We start from the raw sequence: 23,223 nt of genomic DNA on the forward strand, positions 1-23,223 counted from the left end.
CTATAAAGATTTGATGTAGGTGGATATATATCATTAAGTCTCTTGACTAGGGATACTTACTGGTGGGGTGGTCTCATCGAGATTTGATGCATTTAAATGAGAGGTATTTACTTAAATGTGCACATTATAAAATTATACATAAATTGGTTACAGTACATGTAATCTTTTATTTTACATAATTATATAAATTATGAAACATTTCCTTTAAATGCATTTGGCATCAGATTTAATAATATTCGGAGTCCGATAATTAATATTTTCTATGCATAGTTTTTGAATAAATCTAAGACAAAGGACAATGACAAAAGAGTGTGGACTGAACAGGGGATTTAATGGAGTGTCAGGTCAGCTTTGGAAGACCTATACGACAATAAACGGCCTGCTGGTAGAACACTGAACAGGAAAGACAGAGGATCGGAACATATAATCAGCTATATACACTGCATAGCTAAACAAACAGTGAGTTACCAAGAAGTAGTAACTCCATGAGACTATATCAAATGAATAATAAGCACTGTACATAGACAAAAAATATTACATCCTATTAGTTAATTGTAGGATCTGGAACCAAGGGCACAGAGGCTTGTTTAAGTCCACATCCAAAAGCCCATCATCTCTAGGAAGGAGACGAGCCTCCTACGTCCTCTACAATAGAGGATCTGCTTAGTAGGTGTAAGGTTGCATGGGAGAGTGTGTCCGTGAAAACCAACAGTTAATAATATCTGGAAAAGAAAGAATATAACATAAAAAGTCGCCTTTTTAAAGGACTTACTTAAAGGATTACTCCTAATCAAAAATTTGTGTTTTAAGAAAACACTGTTTTGGTCAGAATAACCCTTACTTAATTATCCCCCTCCCCACCAAGAAAAAAAATAAAACAATAACTAATTCTACTCCATCACTGAGTCCTAGATCTCCCTGTAGCCCAACGCTACTCCACTGCTGTCACTTCCCTTTTCTGGAGGGGAGAGATGTCAGGGAGGAGGGCTGAGGGAGGACTGGGTGGAATGAATGTAGGGGGGCTGTAAGTGCAAAAACACTATGCACAAATTTGACATAAGTCAGCTAGGAACTCATGTTTTAGGGTAACTATTGATGCTGTCAGAGGTGGAGTTATACCTCCAGAAGCAAACAGTTAACAGTGTGTGCAGTGTTTCATACAGACTCCAGGCACCATAACCATGTAAAATTACTGAAGTGGTGATGGTGCTTGGAGTAATCGTTTAAAAGTGTGCTCTAACTGATGTAGCATTCGTATTCACATAAATAAATGTACAAATAAAAAATGGTCTTGATGAATATTATTTACAAACTGAAAATGTAAATGTAATTTATCGCACAGTATTTTATATCCTGTAAATCACTTCATTTTCTGGAGTCGAACATTTTTTTATGCAACGTGTTCTCAGAATGTGAGCCATCAGGTACCTTTCAACGTCCCTGTGTTATCCACTTGGGTATCAAGACTAGGCACTTAATTAATTTTTGTTCAGGCAATTAAAGGAGTATGGAAGCCTTATGACAAGTGAACACTTTATTATATTAAATTGGTGCAATAGTAATAACAGTGTGTGTGCAAGCCATTTCATGGAAATTGATATAACATTTTAATCAAACATAACAAACTGTCAACACCTTGCCTGTCAATACATGACACGACTATTAATAAGTGAAAAATGTATGAAAAAAATATATACAGTGGGATTTCACCTTGATATGTTGAGAGATGAACGTACAGTATGTTGCTTATAATGCAGTGCTACTTTAAGGGTTAACTGTTAATGTATGTAGTATGTGATTCTGCATGATTTACTATACATGATTGTATTCTGCTTTCCAGTTTTTGCCCCATAGAGGACATCCTTCGAACATGGATTGTATGATGGCACACGGAACTATTCTACATCAGACACTGGATTTTGATGAATTTATCCCACCGATCCCACCACCGCCATACTACCCACCTGAGTATACCTGCACACCAGTACTAGAAGTACAGAGGTAAGTCGGTCTCCATTTACCTAATTTAAGCTACATGATATTGGAAAGACGGTAAATAGAACTGCAAATAGAGAAACATATTTATGTAAACCGTAATCGGGATAGATATTTCACAACTGCATCAAATATAACATTACTTGGAAATAGAGCGATGTAATGCTGTATTTATTGAAAACTATTTGTTTCTTGCCTTCTGACAGTCCAATGTCTTTTAAAATGTGCATAAAATTAATGCTATTGGAAAAGAGGCATTTATAGCAATTTTACCTTCATAACTGTAGTGAGTGAGTGCCAAATATTAACTTTATTTATCATCTATATTCCTAATTGTCCTGATGAAAGTTCCAGTTGAGATCTGAAACGTTGATGTTTATTAGATAATATCGGAAAAAAAGATTTGTTTAAGAAGACCAAAAGTGCTGGTACAATTTTTCACGTAATGTACTTTGGGTCCGATACCAGGCAAAGTTGAAGTTCTAAAGCCAGTCAGAGTACAGGGTTTTTGTATAAGTATATACATATATTAAGTATTTTCCTTGTAAGAATGTTTTATTTTTGATCATCAGGGGACTTCACCTGGACTTTCCACACTCTCCATTCAGTGCTTTGTATGAAGTTTCCATTAATAGCCCTGGCATTTTGTACCCATCTGAGCTTCCACCTCCATATGAAGCAGTTGTGGGACAAACACCAGCAAGCCAGGTAAGAAGAGATGATTGCTACATGTTATATGTATATATGGAAATAACTGTTCATAATATAAACAGTTAGCATTGAGTAATAAGCAATTATGTAACAACAGCATGTTCAACTCATTTATAACATTTGAAGAACAATTAAACCAAGCACTGATGTCTTCCTTGACAATTCATTGATCAAAAAGATGAGTACATTGGGCTTAAAGGACCACTATAGTGCCAGGAAAACATACTCGTTTTCCTGGCACTATAGTGCCCTGAGGGTGCCCCCACCCTCAGGGTCCCCCTCCCGCCCGGCTCTGGGGAGAGGAAAGGGTTAAAACGTACCTTTATTCCAGTGCCGGGCGGGGAGCTCTCCTCCTCCTCTCCGCCTCCGATCCTCCCTTTCGGCTGAATGCGCATGCGCGGCAAGAGCTGCGCGCGCATTCAGACGGTCGCATAGGAAAGCATTTACAATGCTTTCCTATGGACGCTTGCGTGCTCTCACTGTGATTTTCACAGTGAGAATCACGCAAGCGCCTCTAGCGGCTGTCAGTGAGACAGCCACTAGAGGATTTAGAGGCTGGCTTAACCCTTATATAAACATAGCAGTTTCTCTGAAACTGCTATGTTTATATAAAAAAGGGTTAAACCTAGCTGGACCTGGCACCCAGGCCACTTCATTAAGCTGAAGTGGTCTGGGTGCCTAGAGTGGTCCTTTAAATGTACCACTTAATGATATGCGCATGGTACTCTATTAAATATGATACTCCTTAAATAAGATGGGGACCAATGGCTTATTTAAGTTCTCTACATTTATAAGCAGTTGCAAGTTGTTTGCCCAGTTTGCACACGCTAATTTGGAGCCAATTTGCTGAGCCTGCCCTTTTCACCAATATGGATTAGATTGGGGTAGGCAACTTTTGGCCCTCAGATGTTTATGCAATCTTCGGCACTCAGAATGCTCTTACGAGCCATAATGCATTGCAAAGCATAAGGGGAGCTGTAGTCCACATTATCTGAAGTGCTGAAAGTTGCCTACCATTGGATTTGCTGATTAAAAGTTTGTGGCTGCTTGTCTGGCACCTACGTTGCCAAAGAAGCTGATCTCCACATACTACTCTCACCTAGACACCAATACCACACAAGACAGATAGGCACTGACAAGCTAACAATAGGATGTTAGCGGAAGACGACCAACTTTTGTAGTTCCCTGCTACCACATACCGCAAGATACCGGACTGGCAAACCTGCAAAAACTCAGACCCATCCACACACCTCTGTACCATTAACAAGATAGCCACTGTAAATAACTAATGACGGAACTAAGCCAGGTTACCAAGTTCCAAAAACAATGAAAGCTCTACGAAAGAGAACACATAAGGGACACACAACACAAGACCTGAATCACAGTTTCAACTTAATAGGTTACCCGGGTAGGTTATAGGGGAAACTAGTTGATTAATTATTGATACTGTAAATATGCTTCTGATCTGTGCCTTTCACTCTGGTCCTGAAATTCGGGGCCCGTGTTCAACGCACAATAAATTGCAGGTTGGTTATAAGGTGGCTCCTGTTGATGCGATTGAAACTGGATATAATACAGAAACTGTGAACTTGTCAATAAATCCAGTGGAAATGTTAAAATGGAAAGTATGCTTTTACGTTTCCCCCTCCCCCTTTTCTTTTCTGTAGTCTAAGTTTATAACCAATAAAAATTGTCAAAATGAAAAAAACAACAACAGTAACAGTAAAAATATACCTATCGGTATTTGCTCTATTTGCGGTAAATTCAAAGACTTTGCAGGTTAGACAGTGAGTTCTGCTAAGACCAGAAAATGACTCACCCAGTTATAATGTTCCTTGAACTTTCCATAGTACTGATGAGTAAAGTATATAAAACAAACAGGTTTCTGGAAGTTTTGTGCAGATAGGTAACATCTTGATATTATGTGCATCAGCACTTTTGGAGCAAACAGGAAAACACAGCTGGGAAGTGCAGAAAGGGTGGTTGTATGGATCAAAATTATGTATGCTTAACTAAAAAACCTGTACATTATTGACTACTTTAACTTATTTTCACTGTCCACCTAACATGCGTGAGTTCTTCTTTATGTTATAATATAATGAGGAGTTGAAGACATAGTGTACTTAGGAGTTAAAAGTTATAGGGACACTCCAGACCCCTAACTGGAATGCCTTATGCGCGAAGAATGTAATTTCTTTTTCAAGTTTAGAAAGTGTACAGATTTCCATAGAAGGTACTTTTATAAATAAACCTTGTTACACTGCCCTGGCTATCAATCAGACAACCAGTCTCATTACTTATTTGTTGTTTAGCTCAGTGGAGCTAAACTAAAGAGACAGTCAATACACTCAGGCAATTCCACAGGAAAGTCTGTGATTGGACAGCCAGCAAAAGTCTGGGCTGGGGAAGAAAAATATCTGCAGCATTTGCAAGCTGTTTTTAAATATACCAACAATGAAAAAAATCACGATTAAATGCATGCACAATTTCATTAGGTTATATCTACTAACTGGACACATGGATTTAAGCATTTGAGTGTCCCTTTAACTAGTTTACACAACATTTAAAATTGCACTTTCTTTTAGGTGAGTGAACTTTTGCAAATGTATTTATAATTTGAGTTGGAGGTGAAAGTCATATTCAAAAATGTGCTGCTACATACGTTAAAAAAAAACCCATGATAACATTGTATGAGTGATTGTGGTAGTCTTTCTGTGAGATTAATTGCTTATTATGAAGAAGAGTGAAGAATCAAATCGGACTCTCACTTACTGAACTTTGTATGGTGTAAAGCCCCCAGGCCAGAGGGATGATGGCTTCACAACTGGGTATAAAAAATGAAGGGAATCCTGCAATATGCTCCAGGCCTGTCACTCCGTGATGAGACCACGTTCTATAAGAAATTACATTATGATGATTGACACCAAGAGCCAAATACATTATACGATGGAGTATCCCTTGTGGGCATAATTACCAGAGTGATATGCAAGTGAAATCCTCATAAAACTGTGTGCCAGCATCTTCTCGCTTGGTGGGCTGCTACCCAACAATTGTAATGTGATCTTCTCTGTGGTAGAATGATGTGTACAGCCAAAATAATTAGCGCAGCAAGCAATGATGCTTTGCTATCACAATTACTATGTGCAGCACAATGTGTATCTCAGTTCCCATTTGCCAGCATTCTATATGCATTGAATGTTTAGCTTCCTACTAAACAAAACCACTTATAAATGATATAGTGTTCTATTTAAGTTAGCATTGCCACTAAATGCCCTCATCATAGCAAGTTTAGGTGAAGAATCAAAGATAGTGTTAAGATGAGTGAGTAATGGAAGATTTAAATGTGTTGGACATAAAAGGGATTCATTTTCTACACGTTGCATTAGTGGGTGAACTGCAAGATTCAGAAATAATAGCCAAATTAGGGGGAAATATTGAATCTGGATATTCATTCATTTCAGTTTTGGGTTTAGTGAACACTAAACTGAGTTGCTTTAAGAATTGTATCAGATCAATTATTATCATCACCAGAATTGTGAACACATAGATCTGACTTGACAGTTCTTGTGGGATAGATTTAAAGTCTAAAGTCGGATTTTTTCTGTCATTCTAGTTATACATCCCATGTTCCAAATATATGCTTTGCTTAATTCATTATTAATAAATAAAAGTGGTAACGCACAAAAGAGAACCTATAATAAAGTGCTCCTAAGAAATAGGATAGAACATAAAGTATTATTGTTTTTGTGGCAGTATACCCATGACTATTTGTGTTACTGCCAAGTCCCCTTTCCCTTGTGATTATAGCTCAGAGTGATTAAAGCTCTTTGCTGCTGTTGTCTCGCTGGCTCACCCAAACACTAGACAAGACTTGGTGAAGGGTGAAGAAGAACTAGTTTATTGTCACACAAGTCACACTTTTATACCTGGGGCCTCAACAGGAGGTTACCAGGGAGAACAATAGAATTGCAACATACCTGCCTGGCACCTTGGTGTTTGTACCTGAGCAGATAATTTATTAGCGACCTGACACCTTGGCACCAGGTTAACCTTTGGGTTCCTATACCCACATCCCTACAATAGTGCCATCCCTGAGAATCTCTCTTCCGAGTGCCCATTCTGCCCAAACAGCACTCAGATTGGAGGTGGCTAGCCAGAGTTAGGTAGAAAGTAATGTTTTCTACCTATACTGATCCGGCTCAGAGTTCAAGTCCACAACACTGTTCAATATCCACTTGTCCAGCTCACAGATTTATTTATTGTGTCAAATATCAGCATTTAGCAAATCATTTTCAGTTCAAATCCAAAGGGAATTCAAAGGACAATTTGTAGATAATACAAATATAAGTGCAATTAAAGTAAATGTAAGTAAACAAACAGTTACTAACCTTTTAAGTTCCCTGCAGATCTACTGAGCTTTCGGGCTGCCTGGTTAACAGTTTTGAGGAACTGGGTTAAAGTTTCAGGGATATTAGGCATCATCAACTTTGTAATTATACAAAGTTATGATGGTTCTTAGAACAATCCTTCAAACTAGTCTGCCAAATGTCAATGGGTACTTGAGACATATGGGTACAAGAAAAGTACATCAACTCTATGACCAAATGTGTTATCCAACTATAACCAATGATGTGTTTAAAATTATGCCAAGATAGGAGCACATATTATTATGTTAACATCATACAGCCTGGCAATATTTCAGTTTAGTTCCCTTTTCCATTAAGCCTTATATCTTCAGAAACACTGACACAACACAAATTTATAGCATAGGGCATTCCTCAGATAACAGAACCAAATTAAAGCATCTCAAAAGTATATCAGGTCTTTTTTTTTTTTTTAAATCTGATATCGTGAGGGGAAAGTAACTGTGATGTATTAAAAAAAGAACTTCTGGTAGTAACTTGCCTTGGAAGAATAGTATAATTTGAGGGAACTGTTGAGCCATTTTATATTATCAGTCCATATAAATCTAATATCCTGCAAGTCAGCTTAGAGACTTTATTTTGTTAAGACTCTGTTCACAAATATTTGGATATCTTCTAAACATTTTTAAGCATCAAAAGTCAATATCACCTTTGAAAATTAACCATTAATACTTGGTTCGTACAAGACAGAAACCTTGTAATGGGCCCATGTCTCTTACACAATGCTCTTTATAAGGATCAAGAAATACATTCTATACCTTCATTGTACTATCAAGGATTCATCTTCACAAGCTGTGACAAAAATCCTAGACAAAAACTGCCCACCTCTATGGCTTTTCAGAAGGTGTTATCTCTAAATATAGCCATGCTTTGGTGAGAAAAAAAGCAGTCTTGAAATGAAACTCATCTTCTATTTGACCTATCAAATCAGAAATTGCCAAATAAAGAAGAATAACCAAAGTTTTTAATACTATATCTGCCCATTTAACAACCAATCAGAAATATAATAGAATGGTGTCCTTCCTCTACTTTAGTGGATCTAGCCTTCTGTAGTTTGTTTAGTTATACCTGAATACAATATACTGCTGTTGGGTATTATCTCCCTCAGTGTTTCACGTGCCTCTAACCAACCATTCAAAACTCTCTACTAACTGAAATAACCTTAACTTTATGCTTATTCCACTAATATCAAGAAAAAGATTTCTATAGATTTCCCTTGTGAACATCTTCAACATTTCATAATGGTGATCTGCTTTGGCTTTTATCTATCAATAATAAGTTATGCAATTTTTCTGATAGGTCCCTGCTTGTTTTTGTAAATAGTTTAAACAAGTTATTGGTAAGAAGGTTTAGATTTTGAAATGGGCCATGGACTCTAGAAAATGGAGTGGTTTAGCCAAGAATGTAACCTAGAAGACAACATTTCATTTCCCACCATTGATGGGCAAGCCAGCATTTTCTACGGTCAAGAATGTTCTTTTTCTGCTTCCTTCCCATAAAAGCTATATTCTAGGTATTTATTTGTTCATGCTTAAGTGATGTAAAGCTAAGTTAAGCCCTGAAGACTGTAAGTTTTTTACTATGCCTGCTTATCACGTCTACCCTGTCTACTGCCCATTCTTCGCATTGCTCTTAGTAAACGTCATGGTCTGTCAAGTCTATTTCCATATTGGTCAGCTGATCTGTCATGGCCTTTGGCATGCGTGAGGATGTGTGAAGCTTCAATGCCAGTATCATTCAGTTTATTAAAGTTTATTAAGGGACATGGGTACACACAGTAGTATTATTAACCACATTGATATCTTTTCATGAGGACCGAGGTGTGGTCAACAGACATTATAATTTCCCTATTTTACATTTTATTTATTGTATGTATAAACATGTGTTTATTGCCTCGAACTGGGCCTGAATAATTTGGCAATTATAAAGTATATCCTGTTGTGGAGTTGATCGCTCACCTACTGCCTGAATTAATTTATTTTTTGGTACCTTTTAGCTTGCTATTGACTTAATTTAAAAAAAAAAAGTTTATTTTCTTTTTATTTAATTCTATATTGTCTTTATTGGACTGACATTTTGCTTCATGCCTGTGCTATTCATTGATGTTGCAGGCTCTAAATCACCCTATTGCCCTTACTGATTTCCTCCAGGGGACAACAATTGGGTTATTGACCACAATTAGCCCATGCAATTCTTATGCCTATAGAGTTGATTGGATATCCCCTGATTTTCACCATGAGGTATGCACAGATTTTCTTCTTGCCTTCTCTCCTTATCAGAATAGTTACTTTACCATTCACTATATACCATCCATGATAAGCCACATAATGGCATGGAATTATTCAGGAATAGGCCTAACAATATCTAGAAGGCCATCCTTAGAACCTATGTTCAAAAGGATAACTATTTTGACCCCCTAAAATTACATTGTATACGGTTGACTTTGTCATCTATCATTACTAAATGCATTTAGTTTAATTTATTTGCTGATTAAATTTATCAGCTGTGGACAGTTTTGTAATTTATAGATTTCTTTTACTGTGTTACCAGATAGAATTCTGTTTTGTTACATATGCTTTTGTACTTGAATAAGCTTATCTACTCACTAACAGACTGGATTACATGTTTATTTCCCAATATACAATGTATACCTGAATCATTTCATTTGCCTGCATACTTTCATAAAAAGATACAAAGTAAAAAAAAAAGCTTTCCACCAGCAAAAGTGACAGTGTACCACCAAGAATAAGTATAACACAAAGAAACCAGGTTGCGTCTAGCTAGAAATGTATCACAAATATAGTACCATACACAAATATGTTGCTGGAGAAGTCCATGTCTTATTTGTGCATTTGTCTTTAATTTCCAATATCCAATACTCCACAGATGTGCCATATAGGGAGAAAAATAAGAGAGAATCTATATGTCTAAATAAATGAAAGATACAGGAAAGAATAAAAAAAAAAGCCACTCACATTCAATAGAGCTTTATACAAGCTACAAGCTCTGGAATGGACAATGTATGGTGATATAATGAAGTATATAGAATAGGAAATAGAAAACACATACAGAGGTCTGATAGTGTAGTAGTTCATACAATAACATAGTGGTGTAAAGAAAGAAAAGAAACACACTCACCAGTGTAGAGCTTCCAACAAACTCAAGGGAACCAGTGTGTAGCTGTATATTCACTGCCCAGGAATAAGAGGTAGACATAAACCTTCTGGCTTATGGTACAGGCAGAATGTGGTGGACAAGAATAAGCAAATGCAGACAGAGCATAGTAGTAATTCATACAATAATACAGTGATGTAAAGAAAGAAACTAAAGAAATACACTCACAAGTGTAGAGTTTCCTACAAGCTCAAGACAACCAGTGTGTAGCTGTATATTCCCCACTCAAGAATTGGAGGTGGATGTAACTGTGTACACACACCGTACAGACAACATATGGTGGTATTATCTCTGCTATTGATAAATAGAAGACTTTATGAACAATATGAAATGAGAAGATGGGTGGTCACAGGGAAATCCCAATAGTGTAGTACTTCCAACACAGGTGGGTAAATATATATTAAGCGAAAAAGACACTTACAAGTATAGAACTTCCAACAAGCTCAAAGGAACCAGTGTGTAGCTGTGAGAGCTTCCTCCAGCGTCAGTGGCATATAAAATGTAAACACAAAAACATTTAACGCTCACCATATTTATACAGAAGTAAGCAACGGTAGATTCCTAATTACAGTTACTGGAGCAACCTATTTGCTTTATGATGTCAGCATAAGTGGTATGATCCCTATCTGGGATATGTGAAACCAGATCCAGAGGATATGAAGGTCAGAAGAATCAGAAAACAGAAAAAAAATAAAAATGCATAAAAAATGTATTAAAACAATAGAATAGGGACTTTCAGATGCATTTCGCCACATAAAAGGCATTCTCTAGTGCTTTATCCTTATTCCATCTTGTTATTTACTATTGCTCTACAAGACCCTCATACATAACGACCTCACAGAGTATGGAAGCCGTTTCCAGAGCTGACTGGTTATTTTCAGTCTTAAAAATGTGAAAACAAAAGTAAATAAGAATACATATTAGTCAGTGAACACAACCCCTATATTTTAATACAATAAAACATCATGATTGAAAACAGACAGAAAGGCATATAGAAACCATTTTTGCAAATTCAATTTGCGTGCAACAAAAGCTTTTGCTTTGAATATCGTGGTGTCGAGGAATATTCAATTTTCAGCTTGACGTCTTCTATAAATGTGAAGCACAATGCCTGTTTAATAGAATTTGTTCATGCATCTTAACATATCAGACATCTTATTAAACCCCAGATTTGTTCGACACATTTTTCCGAGCTAAATTTCACACAGAGACAGCAACTGCCGATCTCTTTGTAAAAATTGTCATTACTGATTTCAAATCTGTTGCAAAAACATTTTCTTTCTCCCTCTCTCTCTCTCTGTCTTTCTCTTTTGACTTTGGCGGAAGACACATATTGATGTAAAATTCCACATGAACTGAAAGCTCTTTTCCTAATAGCTTTAAAATAGCGTGTCACATTTAGTTTTATGAAAGGCCAAATTTAAATTAAGTCTTGGACACAAGTGTTAGCTGAAAAGTGATTGATGACTTTTCGTGGTTTCTGCCACCGGTTTTATGAGATGTCGGACACGTAAGTGTGCTCAGACTGAGCCGGGATGATGCTTCTTGCCAAACATGACATCCTCTCTGTGTCCTTTTGACCTTGTCTCAGCACATTTTGTGTTTTATTTATGGCTCTTATATATAGACAGTGGAAACAATTTAAACCTATACTTTTTATTTGATTGCCTTGAGGATTTAAACCCCCTGGGGTTTCTCAGTGTTTTTTCATCGAGAAGGATGATCATTGTTATGTATTACGAGTAACAATACTTTGCAAGTCCAGAAGATCTTGTAACACCTTTTAAGTAGCATATTCTATGCCTCCAAAATTAAAGGTTTAAAATAGTGTGGAAATAATATAATACATGATAATTCATTGTGTTATATTATAACTGTCCATATCAACTGGTTAGAGAGTTTTTTAAAGCTAAATTGCTTGTGATATATACGTAAAATCTAAATGTTGGTAATAACCACTATCCAGAGACACTGAAATGTAAATGACACTTATAAGTGTATTAATAACATATATGGATCTGCAATGGAACATTTATTAAAATGCGTAATGAGTAATACAGTTGTTTTACCTGAAATATATTAGTTAGACAGCAAAACCTTTGCATGTGTTTTATCACTATGAGTATAATAAATATACATCACTATTTAGAATAAAGCCTCAATATTCTGGATATTGCTATCCAGAAATACATGCATTTTATATATTCACAGTGTTATAAAGGGTACCACTCACCTCTCCGGATGTTACATTGAAAATTACCAAAAACCTTTGTTAAACATTTTTCATTTTATGGTCCTACCAGAGAGGAAGTAGGAGGAGTTACTTGCAAAAATGCTGATGGCCCTTTTCTAACAAATCTTATGCCAAGAAGTGCTGGCTAATATTCAGCTTGACTGTGCCGATGGTGCCTTGAGACCCCCCATGACAGCCCTGAGATTAAATCTTTCGCATGCACGCTTTTACCCTCCAGTTGCTCATAATGTCTGTAGCACATCATAATTGCCTTAATATCTGAGGGATGCATGACTAGATTTCCTAGGAGGGATATATTGCTTTGCCATGGAGCTACTCAATGGATGACAGCTTCCCTAAGTACACAGGTTTCATTATCATTTTGCTTTCGATTTTATTCGTTTCATTTTGCCATTGCTAGGACACAATACTGTGGGTACTTATTTCCAGGGAGATTGTTGGAGGCACGTGTGGGACTCTTCCAGGCTCAGAGGAGAACCTCCAGTGGAGACTGGCCACCTATATCCATAACCAGGCAAATATGGGCACCTATGCCAGAGGTTCCCCGTTTAACAGGAACAACACTCCCTCTGCAAACGTGACAATGTTATGATTATACCCATGGCTTCATGTTGTTAATATTCAATGTGTAGTATGTATAATGCTGGTTCCAATTTAGTTCTGGGACTGTATACAATGGAAGTTGTCTCTGGTGTTTTTGGTGGGTGGTTGGGGAAAGGGGGGCTTCTGCTTTACCCAACACATCCACTCAATTGAAGTGCAGTTTAAAATGTATTTATGTTGTGTGCTTCTCCACTGCTGTGTTCCCAGTAGCTAGTTTCTTACCATGACATTTGGCCTGGCCGGAGTGACGAGATCACTTAGATTTGCAGTAAATGTGCATAGAGGTTGTGGGGCGCATTCTGTATACTACTAGTTTTGGGGGGTTGGGAAAATGTTTCCTTTGTAATGTGACTCATACATTTGTATATATGAGCTAAATCCTGTTAGGATCTCTCTTACCTGGGTCCCCTAGCATTCTCTGAAATGATGCATGCTCGCGCCCACAAGTTTTGAAAGGCATCCAAATTTGGTCCGAATGTCAAATTCTCCAGACTGAATTCGGGACCGAATGCCAAATTCACCGGACTGAATTTGGTGCATAATAATGATGTAGCTTTTCTAATGAGGATTTCCATCGCCCACTCCTTGTTGCCTTGTTGTGGTTCTCGTAATCAAAAAGTGCATTCCTTGTGTATCCTTTTCCTGGTATCTGATATTGTCTGTTCATATGTTTCTCCTGATCTCTGTACTCCTTTGACTCTGTAACTGATTTAGCTAAAATTAAGTAATTGTGATACTAAACAAATGAGTGCCATTCTGTTCCTTAGTTGTGAAATAGAACTTTTTTTAAGTGATACTGAATATGATGATACAAGATATTTATTGGGCTGTTTTAGAATAATTTCTTGTAAATTTTAACAATGCTTCAGTTATTAAACTACATGAAAAATATCAGTTAATCATTTCAGATACAGTAAGATGGTTACAAAATATCAGGTGTATCCAATTTTATATAAAGTAGGGGTCAGCAACCTACGGCCTTTGCACGGCACTCAAGACTGCCAGAACCAAACAGGGACTTCGGATATCTACTAGTTCAAACAGAGTGGTGAGGGACAATTCTCAATTTACGCATTGCAGTAATTAGAGGAAGTGATCTCGGATCACTTCCTCAAACTACGGCCGTTGCACGGCACTCAAGACTGCCAGAAGCAAACAGGGACTTTAGATATCTGCTAGTTCAAACAGAGTGGTGAGGGACAATTCTCAATTCACGCATTGCAGTAATTAGAGGAAGTGATCTCAGATCATTTGCTCAACCTACGGCCTTTGCATGGCACTCAAGACTGCCAGAACCAAACAGGGACTTCAGATATCTGCTAGTTCAAACAGAGTGGTGAGGGACAATTCTCACTTTACACATTGCAGTAATTAGAGGAAGTGATCTCAGATCACTTCCTCCCAGCACTTGTGAATGTGAATTTCCACTGTAGTAGAGCAGCGTGCAGCAGTTATCACAGCTCTTGCAATTGACCTGCACCTGGCCAGCCTCATCAAGACTGGACCCAAGGGAAGCCAACCACACTGCTAGATATAAACAGAACTGCAGAAGAAGCCTACCCCTAATACAAATAATACATACAGCAAACACACACATAGTCCACATAACCAGAACACCACCGACAATAGACATACACGCACACAACCCACAAGCAGCCTCTCACATTCAATACTCCAACCATACCTACACATACACACACTATCAAACACACAATATTACATATCATCCACATATCTACAAGCAGCCCCCATACACAGCACACATTCGTTGGTATCATACACAATACCATGAACGGCTCATGAATATATATTATATAACCACCCACATCCACACAAATACAATGCTACAAAGCAACCGCAGCACCCATAAATAACACAAGCAGAATGCGGCAACATACACACCTCAATTTAAAAAAATAGGACAGGCACGCAGAGGGACTTCTTGTTTTGACACAGTACTACTAAAAAGTTGCCTCGCTGGTATAGAGTAAACCAGTTTAGCACCCAACAAAACAAATGGGTCAGTGCTGTAATGTTTGTGAGATCCAATTTTTTTAGCCAGTTATGGATTTTTAGAATTCAGAGGTTAGTAGATTACAAGTATAGAGAGTCATCCACTGCTTCTATGATTGCAGGGATACCTCAGAACATACAAGAAATGTCTTACCTAAGCTACTTTCTTTTTGTACATAAGTCATTTGAACCAATAATTTAAATATGTTAGACATGAAAACTATGGAAATATTACTATATGCTTCCAATAGAATTATGCAATCATCGACTTAGATGAGAAGAAGCACCTGCTGTGCTCGCAAAATAAAGTGTGTTTTCTTTGCAATGATATAGCAGATGTAAATTAATCTACTCAGCTTGTCATCAATTTGCAGTTTTGGCATTTATTCTTGTCACTGCAGAACAACCACACTTGCACAAAATGAGAACATTTTATTTTAATTGAATGTTTTTGTTTCACTATGGTATTTATACAACATCGAGATGCCAATTAATAAATAAGTGGTATTTTTTTTTGTTTTCTTTTAGCTGTGGAGATGACCTAGTCTGTATGTTTACTCCATAACAAATGCCTGGAATTAAACCTTAGCTTGCTGGGATGAAGTGTACAGCAAGGATACTCCAAGTTGTTAGTCTAGGGAACTATGGCTCAGATGCATAGAATTCTCTGTTTAAGTAAAATATCTTTGAAAATGAATTCTCTAGGACAACCTTCGGCACTCCAGATGTTGTGGACTACATCCCCCATAATGCTCTTACACCCCCTATAGACTGTAAGCTCGTTTGAGCAGGGTCCTCTTCAACCTACCTGTAAGTTTTCTTGTAATTGTCCTATTTATAGTTAAATCCCCCTCTCATAATATTGTAAAGCTCTACGGAATCTGTTGGCGCTATATAAATGTCAATAATAATAATAATAATGCTGGCAAAGCATCATGGGAGGTGTAGTCCAAAATATCTGGAGTGCCGAAGGTTGCCTATGCCTGCTCTAGTATGTATTTAATTTTAATACTACTTTCAGTCGTGTCCTCTTGTTATCCTGCGCTGGTCTCCTGTTCAACCCATTTTTTCTAACGCATTTTTGGGACTACAGAGAAAATATTTTGCAGCCTTGAGAGGCAGTTCTAGAGTATTCTGCCCATACAAAGCCCCGTGCAAGGCTCATACTTTGCCATGTTCTTGTAAAGCTTTGTTTTCTGCTTTGCTCCCTTCATAGCCACATTCATCATATCCTGTCTCGAGTTTAACATTCTACAGGATTTCAGGTTTGGGTATAAGGTCTCCTTCAATGAGGGTTGGTTGGCTACGGAAAATGTACCCTCCTGCACAACAATATTAAAATTAAGAGCGCTTTTTAATGATGGGAGGTATGGGAAATATAATAAGAAAATAAAAATAGACGACAATTTGACAAATATGAAACTTGCAATTACACAATGACCTCAGAGAACACTCCAAGCTCTATAATAACTACATCATGCTGTAGAGTTTATAGAAAGCGGAGTGTCCAAGCACCTCCCACCAATGTAAGTAGTCCATCTATTTTAGAACAGGTATCCAGCAATGGTATGACTACTGATGACTACTTATGACTACTTACACTGTGACTTACAGTGTGACGGTGTGAAAATTTACACAATGGAGGCACCAAGGCACCATAACCAATATAGACCTCAATTGATATTTTAGGATACGCTTTTTAAAATGATTTCATATTTTTGGATACGTTTTGAGTATTACCTATAGGTGTTAATCTATTTGTGAAAGGGTTAAGGTTAAATTAGCAGCCTATCATGAGAAAATGAATGAGATTTACATATATTTACTTGCAGTGGGTCACCAGTAAAAAAATTTGTGTCAGCTAATGCTCTCAGCCAATCACTGCTGCTCCTTCAGTGCACTTGCAAATGCTTATGCAATAGCAAAACAGGATAGTTGCACACTGGCATCTGGGGACACATAGTTAGTGTTAAACTGTTCAAGTATGGTTTAACACTTAAAGGTAAGACTGTGCCTGGGGCACCATAACAACTTAATTGTGATGAAGTTCTAATGACACCAGGAGTATTCCTATAAGCAGTGCATATCAGGCTGCTGTCAGAGTTACATATATAGTTAGACAGAATGATTTATGTTTGCAGAATACGCAAAGGAAAACACAGCACCTCAACACTGGAAGGAGAATAATTAACCAGGAACAAAACACATATGGCTATAGCCATTGCAAATTTTCAATGCAGCATAAATATTTATATGTTATGACATGTGAAAATGAATTTGCCATACATCCACTTTTAGAAGATATGTCTAGTTGCCCTATATTGAAAAGTCAAAATATCAACCAGGGCAAGGGTAAAACAGTAAGCAAAAACAAACAAACAAACAAACAACAATGTGGTATTGCAAAAAGCAAGCAAGGTATCTATAAAGAGCATCATTGAGCCATTTCCCCTGATACATTCATGCATGAAAATAAACTATAAAATTGTCCTGCAGGATTGCTGCCAGCCAAGCATAATTGCTGGCTTACTCATTGTTAACACATGATTGTTAATATGTGATGCAATTAAACAATCACTATATTTAGCATCTATAGTGTATGACTTACGAAGGAGAGAGAAAAATGCATTATAATAGCATGTATAGTTATTTTGGAACTTTATGTAGAATTTCAGAATTCTGATGCAGTAAATTATGAAGTGTCTATTATCGAAACTACAGATGAATTGTATGTTATAGGTTTTAAAGATTTCCTTTTTTTTTATATATATATTTTTGAAATTACCTCTGCCCTCTAGTTTCCAAAAACACCCAAGTTGGATATCAGCGAACCTTTTAACTCGTGGGCTGAAAAATAAATATAGAGGGTGACATTTGTAGTTTGTAATCACAAATATCATGTATAATAGCCAATAAAAAAATAAATCAGTGTTCTAGGTGTTAATCCCAAATATCCTGCTCAATAAAAACAAAAATATACAAATTGTAACATAACCCCGTTCAAGACTGATATTAAAGGGTTACTCCAGGCATCATAGCTCCTACAGCGCTACGGACTTTTGCTGGTGCTATATAAATAATAAAATTATAATAATACAGCTCACTACAGTGGGTAAAATGTGAGCAGTACCTTCTCCCTGTTCCCATGGTTTGACCTCTTACCTGGGTCCCTGCCAGACTTCTGGACTTTTCTCAGTGCTGGTGATGTGCTTCTGGCTTAGGCAGAGCTTCAGAATCCAGAAGCCTATCCAGTTACCATTCATTGGCAGGGGGCACCAGCTGACCAGTCTCAGCCAATTTACAAGAAACAAGAAAGGATAAGCTCTTGGTAACTGAGCAAACAACAAAAGAAAAAACACAAATATTTGATGTTTGGAGTATAATTTTGATGTGTGCTATTTTATTACTATTGGTTTTATTATTATAATATAGTCTGTTCCTCATATCACGTTTGTATGTAAATTAAATTTTTTTTTTGCTTTTATCCCAGAATACCTTTTGTTGTCTGTTTTACCTGTTTTTCTATTTTGTTTTGTTTTGTACACTCTTAGCCAATGAATTGCACACTGTGAATGAAGACTAGCACGGAGTTGACTTTAGTCCAAGACTCTTGCTCGGGGCTTGCTAATGACGCCTCAATAACCCTGCTTGAGGTGAAGTTACATCTCTGGCAGCAGATGGATAATACTCCATTTATACTAAAACACTGCGCATACACACTCCAGGCACCATGATGACTTCAAGTTACTGAAGTGATCATGGTACTTGGAGTAACCCTTTAAGCAAACCATTAGTTGTTTATGATGACAATATTGATGTGCCATGGGTCCTAACTTGGTTAAGTTAACCTTCCTTAGCTAATATCTTCCTTTCTTGCTTTACATTTCTTCTACTTATTTAAATGTAGAACTTCGTAACTCTGTATAAAGTCAGTTCCCAGCAGAAAATGCAACAAAAATAAGAGATTTTGCAACATAAATAAGCATTTCTGAAGATAAAGGCTGCCCAAGCTCCCATTAACAGCTTGTACAGCAACATGCTGTGATCGTGCCGCTTCCAACCACTTTATAAACTCTGAATGCATCTGCCTTTATTCGCCCCTGAGGCCCAGAAATGGACATGGCTAATCTTAGTCTAAAGCTTTGATAAGAAATCTCATAAAATTCATGTTAGAATATTCCACTCGTCAGTGCTCTGTAATGGTAGGAAAACCACATCTGTTTTTTGACTCACAATAAATTGCTTTCAGTGATGGGTGAAAGGACCCTCTAGTGCTGAAAGGTGTGAGCATGAAGGTTCTGCAGATTAAAATGCAAATAACATAATATGAGTGTCTTAAACAGATAAGATGTTTTGTATAATGCGTACAAATGTGTCTTTTATATGTTTTGTTCCTATAGGGAACCAGTATAGACCAGCAGATGACAGAGTCCAGTCTGGGTGACAGAAACACCACGGCCGGCTTTAGCACCCAAGGTAATGGAAAGTATGGAATTCATGGATTATAGCAGTAGATTACATTGGTTGTAAGGATTTGTCAACACGTGTTTTCAATGTAACTTAGTTGTCAAATGAAAATTTCAATAGCAACTTTTGTAAAAATAAACTTAGGGAGTGGAAAGGAACTTTGTGATTTATAATTTTTTTTGTTCATATGCATTACCTTCTTATTTAATCATTTATGACTGTAATTATAATACATGAAACGTTTTCTTTTTGACTAATTTTAGAAAAAAGTGCTGTAAAGCAATGTCTACATCATCATTTCACTCCTTAATTATTGCAGCTCGATCCTCATTGGCCTCCCCTACAACCACATGACACCAGTCCAACTTGCTATGAATGCTGCCGCCAGGCTTACCTACCCCACCCACCGCTTCTCTCACACCTCTTCCAGTCTTTACGTTGGCTTCCTGTATCTCACGACCGAACTCAAACTGCTGATATTAACTTATGAAGCCTTTAAGAACTCTACCCCATGTTACATTTCCTCTCTAATCCATTAATCTACCCCTTTCCTTCTTATCCCCTTAACTCTGACAATGACCTTGTCTTGTGCTTTGTTGAATCCACCTCTGCTAATTCTCATCTACAGGATTCCTTATGGACTATACCTTTCCAATGGATTGCACTACCCTGTCCTTTTAGATGTTCTCAAAGCCTCCAGCCCTTTAAGAAATCACTAAACATGCTTCTATTTAGGAAAACCTACCATTGTCCTAAGTAACTTTTCATATCAAGAAAATCCTCCTATCACCCACCCAAACCTATGCTTTCACAGTCCACAGTCCACTTCATTCTTTCTCCCCTTCCACACTACATTGCCTCCACTTCCTACTCTAACATGATTAACTAAACACCGGCATCATATCCATCATCATCTCCAACCTTCTGACACACTTTTCATCTTTTTGTGTTTCTTTTTTTCTTCCTTGAGCAGGGCCCTCTTTATCTCTTGTCTCTGTCAACATTACTTTGGGTGACTTACTTGTTCTTTTATATCCCTGATGTATTATTGTAAAGCTCTGTTGAATATGTTGGCGCCATATAAATGCTAATAATGCACACGTTTTGCACAATAATGGGCATCAAGGGCTACCTACAAGCCAAAATTCAAGAGTATAATTTAATAAAGGGTCCAGTCAGGCACCCAAAGTATAAGTTGGTTAATTTTAGAGTATTCATTAGGCTGGTATAGAGTAGGTAATGCCAAATGTGGTGTAAATAGTGGCAGGCGTAATAAATCTTTGATCAAATATTGAAAGTTAGGTGATGTAATGATTTTTAGAGCTAGTTTGAAAATCGGCATGAAATGTGTGTGTGTGTGCGTGTGGTGTGTTTAAACCTATGTTTTAACTCTGCTTTCTTTCCTTTTTTTGCTTTGCAGTGTCTGTTGATAGTACCTCCATTCTTGTGTCTGAAGTAGCAGAAATCCCAACTCACAGTTGCTCCTCAGAAGATCTTTGTTCTCTTGAAGTCCAGGGTTCTCTGCGTTCTGCTGACTTTTCCCCGTACAGTACTATTCGCACAGGTGCCACAGAAAGTAGCTGTGCCAGTTTAGAACAGAGTCTCCGTTGTGGCTTTCATCTCACCAATTCACAATGTTCTCCTGAGGAAGATGGGAGCAGAGCTTCCATGGACAAGTCTCAATGGCAGGATTGTGAGAATTATGCTCAATCCAGGTCTTTGGACTCGTCTACTGAGAATTTCAGTACATCAGAGAGAGGAGATCTGCATTTCGCAGTGAGAGAAAGAAAAGTTCCCCATTCCTTGAAACCTGTTAAAATGTGCTGTGGTGTCTTTAGTCAGTCGCCTGGACAATGCCAACCATCGCCTAGCACTCTACCTGCAAATCCACCTACACAGCAGGGACACCTGGAAAAAGCTATTCAGCAAAACAATGGTACAAAATACAGAATTACTAGCATAGTACGATCCACTAGTGACCCAGTCTCCTGCTCTTCTGGTACAGAAGGTAAATTCAGTTCTATGAATCAATGTAGCCTTAAAGCATTCCAACAACATTAATGTGTCAGAAAGACAAAATGGATGCATGTCCGGGATTCTGTTCACCCACTAGGATATATTGTTTACATCAGGGGTGCCCAAAAGGTAAATCCCCAGATGTCGTACAAATACAACTCGCATGATGCTTTTCATGCTTTTAGAATGGCTTTAAAATGACAAAGCATCATGGAATCTGTCATTTTAAAGCATCTGAGGGTTCTACTTTTTGAGCACCTCTTTACATGTTTACACCATTATGGTCTGGATTTAAGATTTTTGGATATGGTTTGTTTTCAAATGTTTTATCGAAAAAAAAAAAAAAGTGGATTTTAGTGGCCATTTAAAAAGCTTATCCAAAAGGGCCCATCAGTGATGATTTTACCAGAGAAATCCTGTAATGAAAATACACCTACTATAACAGAATAATTCTAAGATGTATCACCTTCATATGTCTTCACTAGAATTTATTAACATTTACTCACTCTTTACTGTTTGTGGATCACTAGAAGATGATGAACATACCTGCATGCTTGTCTATCAAATACCCAACTGTATGGAAACAGCAGCTCTGAATTGTTTTATTTTTTTATAATTTATTTTGTATTTATGATTATTCTGCAGGCACTTGATTGAAGACCAATTTGGTCTAAGGATAGTGAATATTGGTGCGGTATTCAGAACAGTGTCTATCGTTTGCAGGTGTATCGTGATTTTATGGTTCACATTTTCTGAAAACAATCATGTTGATTTCACTAGGAAGTGTAAATAGTTCTGTGATAGTAGCTATCATACATTTCAGGCTGTCTTTTGAGCATAAGTACGCTCAGCCAATTAATCTATTTTCCTAGAAAAGTGCTTTTAAAACCCTTGTGAAATAACTCGCTAAAGTCTGGAAATTATACCTACCAAAAGCAACATTTCCTATATACAGCTTACTGGCCAAAGTGGCATATCACATATGGAGGATAGACCCCCATAACAGGCACAGGAGATGCTCAGTCTCTGGGTCCTGAAAAACTTTCTATGGTTTCTGGCCAGAATCTACTTACTGCCAGTGAAGCACAGTTACGCTAGTTAATAAATAACAATTTGGTGTCACTTTGGTGCAATGCCAGAATCAAAGTCTGTGGGGCTCTACTGAATTGAGAAGATGGAGGGTGGAATGGGACCCAACCCATTCACATATTGCCATCCAACCACCCACCTAGTCATACATACCATACAGTCATACCGGACCCAAACACCAATTCAGTCACATACCCCAAACTATCCATCCGATAACATACACACAGCTTCATATATGTCATGGACTGGGGCACATTGAGGAGCATTGAGGGTAAATTTGGCCCTAGTGATGTGATAAGCTTCCAATGATTGCAAAGTTCCAGCAAAAAGGCCTTAGAAGAAGTATTGAAAATGAATACATGTTTTTTCTCTTGATCTGATCTTCTTATTGCTAGCCTTGCATTTAGGAGAGTCGTTTATGAATGAATGAATGTAAAAAGGCAATAATACATTATTATAACACATTTATTTTGAATG

At 37.4% G+C, this 23,223-nt stretch overlaps 1 protein-coding gene across 1 annotated transcript in view; it reads left to right on the forward strand.

Moving 5' to 3' along the window:
- ENTREP2 (endosomal transmembrane epsin interactor 2) overlaps positions 1-23,223 on the forward strand; it is a 740,326-nt gene that overhangs the window by 653,494 nt on the left and 63,609 nt on the right. Inside the window, exons 6-9 of the mRNA XM_063449144.1 lie at positions 1,841-2,001; positions 2,568-2,703; positions 19,575-19,650; positions 21,062-21,649. Of these exons, the coding sequence (XP_063305214.1) occupies positions 1,841-2,001; positions 2,568-2,703; positions 19,575-19,650; positions 21,062-21,649 (961 nt within the window). The remainder of the gene's footprint in view (positions 1-1,840; positions 2,002-2,567; positions 2,704-19,574; positions 19,651-21,061; positions 21,650-23,223) is intronic.

This window comes from Pelobates fuscus, chromosome 3 (assembly GCF_036172605.1).
Source record: "Pelobates fuscus isolate aPelFus1 chromosome 3, aPelFus1.pri, whole genome shotgun sequence".
Taxonomy (NCBI): Eukaryota; Metazoa; Chordata; class Amphibia; order Anura; family Pelobatidae; genus Pelobates; species Pelobates fuscus.